Here is a 10,539-nt window from a genome sequence, read left to right as displayed (position 1 = left end):
CTTGCTCTGTTGCCAGGCTGGAGTGTAGTGGTGCAATCTCAGCTCACTGCAACCTCCGCCTCTCAAGTTCAAGCGATTCTCCTGCCTCAGCCTCCAAAGTAGCTGGGACTACAAGTGCGCGCCACCACACTCAACTGATTTTGTATTTTAGTAGAGATGGGGTTTCACCATATTGGCCAGGATGGTCTCGATCTCTTGACCTCGGGATCCGCCACCTCGGCCTCCCAAAGTGCTGGGATTACAGGCATGAGCCACCGTGACCGGCCACCGGTGAATTCTTATTATCAGATCATTTAGATATCAGAAAGGGGGGGGCACAAATGATTAACAGAGTCTAGGTAGAGATTCTAGAGAACTAAAATTTACTTAATGTCTACAATGCGCCAGGTGTTGTCTCAAGTTTTTTTTCTTTTTTTCCCCATAGACAGGAATCTCACAATGTTGCCCAGGCTGGTCTCAAACTCCTGGGCTCAGGTGATCTTCCTGCCTCAGCATCCTGAGTAGCTATGGCTACAGGTGCGTGCCACTGTGCCTGGCTTGTCTTAAGGGTTTTATGTGTATTATCTTGCCCAGCATCAGATAGGTCAGAATTAGAGCCAGGATTCAAACTCTTATTATTTTGGTTATGTAGCATATACTTTCCCCCAATATATTGCATCTCAAAATGCTTCTGGTGATATAGAAGAGTATGGGTTTGATCTATTAAGTGTCACCGTTGAGAACAGAACCTCATTGTAAGTATTTTGGTTTTTCACCTAGGGTATCGGTACAGCAATTGGAGAGCTGCCTCCATATTTCATGGCCAGAGCAGCTCGCCTCTCAGGTGCTGAACCAGATGATGAAGAGTATCAGGAATTTGAAGAGATGCTGGAACATGCAGAGTCTGCACAAGTAAGAACAGTGGGGATAGAAAATAGAACGCTTTACTTATTCCTAAAGAGGCTATTAAGGTAAAATTGTTAGTAGTTACTCTGAAGAACAAAACTGCTAAAGTAAAAAAAAAAAAAGAAAGAAAGAAAGAAAAATACTACTTGAGATAGAATATTTAGAAAGGTCAAAATATAAAAGATAATCTTGATCTTAGAATAGAAAATTACAGAAAAATGCAATAAGACAACTCTTAATACACTAAAACACCTTGTCAGAAACCAGGGTAAATTAATGTTGCCAATGATGTTAAGGAGCTGAAACTTGCTTTCTCCATTGTTTGTTTAGAGATATTACCAAGCAGACTGCTGCTTTGAGTCCAAAATAATAGAACTTCTGAATTAATTGTTAAACATAACATCAAAGGCCAGATGTGGTAGCTCACTCCTGTAATCCCAGCACGTTGAGGACTCAAGGCAGGAGGATTGCATAAGCCCAGGAGTTTGAGGCTGCAAGTGAGCTATGATCATCCCACTGTACTCTGGCCTAAGCCACAGACCCTGTCTTTAAAAAAAAAAAAAAAGAAAGAAAGAAAGAAATCTTATTATATGGCTATATCTATAGTGGCCCTTTCCTGCCTTGAAAGCAGCTTCATTCTGTATTCCACAGAGTTTGCAGAGCTGCTGAAATGTTTGCTAGGGGAGTATATGAATTATATCAAATTCTCAAGTAGTTACTAAAACTTTAAACTAGTAAGCAGTATGTAGTAGTATATATGACAATAGTAATAGTAGAACTTTTTCTTTCTTTGCTTCTTTTCTTTCTTTTTTTTTTGTTTTATTTTGTTTTGTTTGTTTTTGATTCAGGGTCTTACTCTGTCACCCAGGCTGGAGTGCAGTGATATAATCATAGCTTACTGCAGCTTCAAACTCTTAGGCTCCAACCAGGTGTGGTAGCTCATGCCTGTAATCCCAGCATTTTGGGAGGCCAAGATGGGAGGATCACTTGAGCCTAGGAGTTTGAGATCAGCCTGGGCAACAGCGAGACCTTGTCTCTACAAAAAATTTTTTTCTTTTTTTTGAGATGGAGTCTCACTCTGTTGCCCAGGCTGGTGTGCAGTGGCAGTCCCGAGTGGCTGGGACTATAGGCGCCTGCCACCATGCTCAGCTAATATTTTGTATTTTGTTTAGTAGAGACGGGGTTTCACCATGTTAGCCAGATGGTCTCGATCTCCTGACCTCGTGATCCACCCGCCTCAGCCTCCCAAAGTGCTGGGATTACAGGCATGAGCCACCACGCCCGGCCTGCAAAAAAATTTTTAACAAGCTTAGCTGGGCCTAGTGGCGCATGCTTATAGTCCTAGCTACTTGGGAGGCTGAGTTGGTAGGATCACTTGAGACTGGGAGGCAAAGATTGCAGTGAGCCCTGATTGTGCCACTGCACTCCAGCCTCGGCGACAGAATGGGACTGACTCAAAAAACACAAGTTATTCACCAGCCTCAATCTCTCAAGTAGCTGGGACTACAGTTATGTACCACTATGACCAGCTAATTTTTATTTTTTGTAGAGACAGGGTCCCACTATGTTGCCCAGGCTGGCCTCATCTAAACTCCTGGGCTCAAGTGATCCTCCCACCTTGGCCTCCCAAAATGCTGGGGTTACAGGCGTGAGCCACCACGCCTGGCCTGAACTTTCTTTTTGAATAATATTTAACAATTCAAACTATTCAGCAGTTCAGTCTTTCCTTTGCCTTAGTCAGATTAATGAATGCCCTGGAGTATTCTAGACAGTGTCCTCAAGATGAGCAAGGTAAACTTTCAAAACAGAAAAATACTAAATGCTAGGCCTAGGCAAACAATAACATAATTGGTTGAGGCTTTTTTGACCTAATCACAATCTGTGTATCAGCCTCTATCTCAATTATCTCAACAGAGTCTTTCGTTTTCAGGAAAATTCCTAAGAACATTGTTGAAAGATTGAATCTCCATCTTCAAGTCAGATAGGCTTTTAAAAAATGCATTATTACCCAGAAATTTGGGAGGCTGAGGCAGGAGGATTGCTTGAGGCCAGAAATTCAAGACCAGCCTGGGCAACATGGCAAGATCTCATCTCTACAAAAAATGAAAAATTAGCTGCGTAGGATGGTGCATTTCTGTAGTCCCTGCTACTTGGGAGGCTAAAGCAGGAGCATTGCATGAGCCCAGGAGGTCGAGGCTACAGTGAGCTACATTTGCACTACTGTACTCTGGGCAACAGAGCAAGACCCCACCTGAAAAAAAAAAAAAAAAAAAAAAAACAAGAAGCATTATGAAATAGAATTCAACCAAGTATGGTTATAGTTTTTAATTAAATACAAAACTTTCAAATGTGAATTTAGAATAGCCAGATATAAAACAAATGAAATAAAGAGCCATGAACATCTGCTCTTTGTGGAAAGAGCAAGTCGCCCTGGTATCTGCTTTACCTTATCTGCCAAGCAAATATTATGCCTGTCATGACATCATAATGTTTATATTAATGCTAATAATTATTACAAATATAAACTTTTAAAATTATTTTAGCATTTTAAAATCCAATATCTAATGTGACCTTTGTGTTAACTCTGAGGGAGTTTGGAAAGGTACCATTCTTCTAACTTTATAGAAAACTGTAGATCTAGTTGTTACTTCCCAAATTTCACATACTTATAGGTAGAACAAAAACTCAGAATGCCAGCATTACTGGTATATTCCGATTACTGAAGCCAGTCTGTCCACAGAAGTAGATGGGTGAGACTTGTGACAACTGGTAGTTCTTTGAGTTATGGCACTAACTAATGTATGTCATTTAACATCTCTAAAATTCTTTTTTTATCTATATGAAATCAGCAAGTTGAAGTGGAATAAGTATAAGGTGGCTTATAGCTACACATTTTTATGCTATGACTTGGATTCCAAATGGGTATGAGAGTTGTTCTCTCATAAGTAAACTAAGGTACTATGATTATTTCTCCTTTTTTTTTTTAAAGCTTTTTTTCTTGGAATTAACATTTTCAAATTTGCATAGTCTCTTTAAATCTCTGGCTTGCCTTCTCTCCCCTCCAACAGCTCTGTAAAAACACCTCATGATACCACTTTCCACTTGGTAACACAAATAAAATTGTATCAACTCCATTTTTTTTATCATGAAGTCATATCTCTGGAGCCCTCCCTGCTCCCATTTCATTCTGGAATTGCTATTCAGTTGGCCTTCTGCACAGTTGCTTCTGTCTTGGTTTAGATTTCTTGTCTTCCTCCTTCTTAATTTACACCCTCATTTTGCTTGAACATATTCTGCTGTAGCTTCCTGTGAAAGGGGGAGTAAATGGAAAAATGTGATACCTTACATTCTAAACTAGCATGTTCTTCATTCACAATTAATTAACTGAATATAGGATTGTGGGTTGAAAATCACTTTTTATACTTAGAATTTGGAAGGCATTGTTCAATTATCTTCAAGTTTCTGTAATTGGTATCCAGAGCACTGATGCCCTTCTGTGTCCTCTTTATAAGCAGTCTACTTTTGTTTTGTTTGTTTGTTTTTCTATCTAGAAGCTTTTAGGTTCATTATCTGAGGTATAGTCTTTTTAAAATGTATTCTGGGTTTGGCACGGTGGCTCACACCTGTAATCCCAGCACTTTGGGAGGCCGAGGTGGGTGGATCACCTATGGTCAGGAGTTCAAGACCAGCCTGGCCAACATGGTGAAACCCTATCTCTACTAAAAATAAAAACAAATTAGCTGGGCGTGGTAGCATATGCCTGTAGTCCCAGCTACTTGGGAGGCTGAGACAGGAGCATTGCTTGAACCCTGGAGGCGGAGGTTGTGGTGAGCCAAGATCATGCCACTGCACTCGAGCCTGCACGACACAGCAAGACTCCATCTCAAAACAAAACAAAAAACAAATAAAATGTACTCTGATAGGTGCTCAGAAAACTTGTTCCTTAGTTTTGGGAAATATTCTTGTATTTTTTATGTGAGAGTTTTCCCTCTTTAGTCTCTATTCTTGCTTCCTGGAATTCTAGTTGCTTCAGTGTTAGGCCTTCTATGCCCATCCTTTTAATTTTTTAAACCTTTTTGCTTCTAATATTTATCTCATTTTACTACCTATGAGATTTCCCAAGTATATCTTCTAAGTCTTATATCAAAATGTTTTCCGCTGTTACATATTTATTTTCAAAAAGCAGTTTGTATGCATTTTTCAGGCATCATCTTTTCTATTTGTTCAATTTGGAGTTTGAGGCTTTCCTCAAAGCCTGATAATCCTTATTTGTCTGTTTATATAAGAATAAGACACTTAAAAGCTAAGTGGAAGCTGTGTGTGTAGAGGCCAGGTGTAGTGATGGTCAGGCTTCCCTATTGTACAGTCAAGTGGCATCCAGGCTTACTGTTTACTGAGAACCTCCATGTATCAGTGTCTATTGATCTTTTCTTGGGGATAGTTCAGTTTCTCCATGATGGATCCTTCAATTTCTTGCCTAGGCAATACAGACAGTCCCTGACTTACAATGGTTCGACTTACGATTGTTCACCTTTACAATGGTATGAAAGTGATACACATTCAGTACAAACCATAGGTCGAATTTTGGATTTTGATCTTTTCCCAAGCTAGCGATATGTGGTACCATACTCTCACACAATGCCAGGTAGCAGCAGTGAGCCACAGCTCCCAGTCAGCCAGGTGATCATGAGGGTAAACGTCCATACTCTGCAGTATACTGTAATTTTGCCCAACTATAGGCTAATGTAAGTCTTCTGAGGGTGTCTAAGGGAGGCTAGGCTAAGCTATAATGTTTGGTGGGTTAGACGTATTCAATGCATTTTTGATTTACGATGTATTCAACTACAAAGGGGTTAAGACACGTCACCCATTGTAAGTCAAAGAACATCTATATCAGCCTTGCTGCTGACATGCTAAAGCTAGACTGGAGAAGAGTGATTAGAGATCTCCATTTAGTATGTGGATTGTTGCTTAACTCACTTTCTGTTCCATCTGTGAATACCTACACAAACACAAGCACAAGTATATCCAGAGCCCAGAACATTCACTTTTGTCTAGAGACTATGTCTCCTACTGATACGGGAGAGAGAGTTGCCTGGCTGTGCTGAGTAGGGATGGGACCTGGGAGTCTTTTGCATTCTCCTTGTTTTCAGCCCTACGCCAGCCTCTTCTGGCAGTTCTGCTAAAGAGCTCTTTTGGAGTTTTGTGGGGCAAAGTAATTTGCTTCTCTTCCATATCCCTCCCCTGTACGCTCTCAGGTATAATCTTTTCTTCTATTTGTCCTGTCCTCATTTATTAATGCTAACTTCATCAAATATTGAGTTCTCGTTTCTGTTTTCTATGTTTTGGGGTTGTTTTTAGAACAAAGAGTATTCCAGTTGTCTGTTACTGAGTAACAAATCACCTCAATATTTAGTGGTTTAAACTAAGAAAAGTCATTTGTATTGCTCACGGAGTGCAGTGAGTGCCTTGTCTCTGTGTGATATCTCTCAGGGATCCCATCCATAGCACACCCTACATTGGCTAGAATATCAGACTGGAAGACTTATTTCATTCTTTGCAGGGTTTTGATTTTAGAATTTTAAATAATGAATTTCATAAGCTTATTGCCATCTAAAAGCTCAATTCCAAAAACTAAGATCTTCTAGAATTTGATGAAGAATTCTTTATTTTATCCATATAATTTGAGCTCTTGAAGACTTTGACCATTTCTTTTCTCAGTCTTTATCTATCTACTATTGGGGTAATAATCTTTTTCTTACATCTCTTCTATCCCTGATTAGTTACTTTTTGAGGGGATCTTCTCTGATTCCACTTTTTCTTTGAGTCACGGAAACCAGACTTCACACAATACTTCTGTTGGTTATGAGGTTTGGCAATTTTCATCCTGCAAAGCCAATAATTAAAATCACTATTTTAAGATAAACTGTACATTTCTCAGTCCCTAATTTCATATTTGCTTATTTATATTGAAAAATCCAGTGAGGAAAATGTACACACATACTGTTTCATGTTCTTTGTTAGAAATCATATACTGTTGCCTGGTGCAGTGGTTCACATCTGTAATTCCAGCACTTTGGGAGACCAAGGCGGGTGGATCACTTGAGGTCAGGAGTTCGAGACCAGCCTGGCCAATGTGGTGAAACCCCATCTTTACCAAAAATACAGAAAATTAGCTGGGCATGGTAGTCGTACTGTGCTTACCATACCATAATGTAGCAATATTTTCTGGCGCCATCTCGGCTGACTGCAACCTCCTCCTCTTGGGTTCAAGCAACTCTCTTGCCTCAGCCTCACAAGTAGATGGGATTACAGGCGTCCACCACCACGCCTGGCTAATTTTTTGTATTTTCAGTAGAGATGGGATTTCACCATGTTGGCCAGGCTGGTCTCGAACTACTGACCTCAGGTGATCCACCAGCCTGGGCCTCCCAGAGTGCTGGGATTACAGGCGTGAGCCCCTGTGCCCAGCCTGATTTTTCTTTTCTTTATTCCTTTTCATGATTTTTTCACCAGTTTCCATCAATTTTGTGGCTTATTACAGATTTCAGTGGATGTGGATATAATTTTCCTTACATACTTTTTCCCAGTTTCAGATAAGTTGTATAAGATTTTTAATTTTTATTTATTTGTTTATAGTTGTTTTTCAGTTGAAGGGGTGAGGGAGAATAGGTGGAAAGAGACTATTCCGGTTTTCCGTGTTATAAATTATCTGAGAGGGTACTAATGTTTTAATTGTTGTTCAAAGGAGAGTTTCTTGCTATGGCTTGGCAAAGAAGATTTTCAATGCTTTCAATCATGAATTTGTCTTAGGCCCTTTGCTTATATTACGTTTTACAGATCTGCGTATTTGTTAATTACACAAGTGCTTTTAGTAATAAGATTCTTACATTCCAGAAGTATTGTAAAGTAAAAAGTGAAAGCTCACATACCTTCTCCCCAGCATAGCAGGGTAATAATCACTGTATTCCAGACTGCCCTTTGCATACATAACTTTTTATAAAAATTAGAATCATACTATAAATGTTAGTCACAAGTTCCTTCTTCACAGTATCATAGACATGTGATACCGATGTTATTATAAAATTATTTTTTATTACAAAGTGATACATCTCATTGTAGAAAATTGGTGAGTGCCCTTTAGTCTTTTCTCTATAAATATTTATATACCTAAGAGTGAAATCATAGTGTTTGTTGTTTTGTGACTTGATTTGAATCTAAAGATGTGAACATTTTTCCACTCCATCAAATATTTTCACATCTTTGCTATAACAAGTTTTTTTCTTATTACAAAGTATGTTTATTATAATGAAATGCTGAAAATACAAATAAAAAAGAAGAAATAGAATGTTCATCTAACTGGTGCATGTATCTATTTTTTATAACGTATTTTTCATTTTCTTACTGGTTTACATATTTAAGAAGATGCTCTTTGTCATATGCTGCCAGTATTTTTCCTTATTCCCAGTAGTATTTCCATGTCATTTACTGGGTATGTTTTGTTATATTTTACTTTTTTTGAGACAGAAACTCCCTGTGTCGCTATGCTAAAGTGCAGTGGCGTGATCTTGGCTCCGCCTCCCAGGTTCAAGTGATTCTCCTGCCTCAGCCTCCCAAGTAGCTGGGATTACAGGCATGCGCCACCACGCCCAGCTAATTTTTGTATTTTTAGTAGAGATGGGGTTTCACCATGTTGGCCAGGCTGGTCTCGAGCTCCCAACCTCAAGTGATCTGCCAGCCTCGGCCCCACAAGTTTTGGGATTACAGACGTGAGCCACCGCGCCTGGCCTGTATTTTCTTTTAGTACTTTTATGGTTTTATTCTTTTATGTTTAAGTCTTTAATCTATGAAAATATTTTTACATATGATATGATGTAGGAATCTTTTTTCTTTCTTAGGTAATTAACTAACTGTATATTGTTCCAACACTGTTTTCCAAGTGATTTTAATATCTTAGTTTAAAAGATACTGGGTTCTTATTTGCTAAGCTATAACTTTACCGACATCTTTCTAATCGCATCTTATTGGTTATCATTTACAAATTCTTATAGTAATCAATTTAGCAAAGATCCAAAGTTTATCTGACTTTGTTGCTGGGATCTGCTCATAGATAACGTGTATTTGGTAAAGCCTCCAATTTGATAGAAGCAATAAAATATGGACAAGTTGGGTCAACTGTAGCTAAAACAGCAAATTAAGTAAAATCAGTAACTATAAGTAGAAATTTAAATTTTAAGATTGCATGAGAATGAGTTAGAAAATATGGTTTTTTATTCTTGAAAGGAAAACCCTGTAGTAGAATAAGTTTATCAGCCAAAAAAGTAAAAACAAAAACAAAAAAAAAACACTTGGCTCTCATTGCTTTGCCATGTGCTCTCCAACTAGGTTAAATGTTGTATGTGATTTTACTAAGAAATTGTTGTGGCCGGGCGCGGTGGCTCATGCCTGTAATCCCAGCACTCTGGGAAGCTTACGCGGGTGGATCACCAGGTCAGGAGATCGAGACCATCCTGGCTAACACGGTGAAACCCCGTCTCTACTAAAAAATACAAAAAATTAGCCGGGCGTGGTGGCGGGCGCCTGTAGTCCCAGCTACTCCAGAGGCTGAGGCAGGAGAATGGCCTGAACCCGGGAGGCGGAGCTTGCAGCGAGCCGAGATTGCCCCACTGCACTGCAGCCTGGGCGACAGAATGAGACTGCATCTCAGAAAAAAAAAAGGAAAAAAGAAATTGTTGTTATGAAACAATTTTATTTGCTTAAATTCCAGTGTTGAGTAATGGTTGGATGTCATACTATAGATGTTTTAAGGGGGGAAGAAAAAGATGACTAAAGCATTTATTTGTATTCTGATTTATTATGATACCTGCTGTATTTTTCTGAGTACAATGTTGAGATTAGGCAGTATTTTTCCACTAAGCTGACTTCCTTTTGCTCTTGGCTTTCTATCATGTTTCCACTAGATGTCTGTGAGAGGCAGACATGAATGAATGTAGCTTCCTCTGACCTTGAGCAATTTTAGCGTCATTTATAAAAGTTAGGTCTAGATAGCTGTTTATGTGCTTTGTTGACTATTTTATGCAAGGTTTAATTATTATCTTTATGATCTTCTTTTCCTTCTTGGTTCCTGTGTTCTGTTAATGCTATCACCATCCTAACAATCGCTTTGGGTCAAAATCTGAGTCATCTGACTCCCGCCTTTCCTCCCGTCCCCAGTAATTAATTATTTAAGGCCTGTTGATTCTATCTCCATAGTATCTTATATGCCCTCTCTTCTCCCTTCCCACTACTGGTTCAGGCCTTTATCAACCCTTACCTAAATATTGCCAGCGGCTTCCTAGTAGGTCTACTCTTTACTAGTTTTTTTCTCCCAATCTTTTCCCACACAAAGTAACCAAAATAATTTTCTGAAAAATATCTCTACTTGTGGAACGTTGCTGCTCAAAAATCTGTGATGGCTCCCACTGTGTATAGAGTGAAATCTAAACTATTTAACCCAGTTTTCTTCATTACTTGGCCCCAACCTACAACTATTTCTGATTTCCCTTTAACAGTTTTTTATCCTCTGCATTGATGGTTTTCAAGTTGAACTTTAAAAAGCTGCTAGAATACCCATTCAACATCAAAAATTGTGTGTGTGGGTGTGTGTGTGTGTGT

General features: G+C 39.0%; 1 protein-coding gene across 2 annotated transcripts in view; it reads left to right on the top strand.

Annotated features, from left to right (window-relative positions):
- VMP1 (vacuole membrane protein 1) overlaps positions 1-10,539 on the top strand; it is a 143,338-nt gene that overhangs the window by 68,415 nt on the left and 64,384 nt on the right. For both annotated transcript variants that reach the window (XM_017877424.1, XM_017877423.1), the window contains one exon: positions 760-891. In XM_017877424.1, coding sequence (XP_017732913.1) covers positions 760-891 — 132 coding nt within the window. The remainder of the gene's footprint in view (positions 1-759; positions 892-10,539) is intronic.

The sequence above is a fragment of the Rhinopithecus bieti genome, unplaced genomic scaffold, assembly GCF_001698545.2.
Source record: "Rhinopithecus bieti isolate Rb0 unplaced genomic scaffold, ASM169854v2 scaffold_10657, whole genome shotgun sequence".
Taxonomy (NCBI): domain Eukaryota; kingdom Metazoa; phylum Chordata; class Mammalia; order Primates; family Cercopithecidae; genus Rhinopithecus; species Rhinopithecus bieti.
The sequence above is the reverse complement of the archived record's forward strand: the minus strand, read 5'-3'. Positions and strand labels throughout refer to the sequence as shown.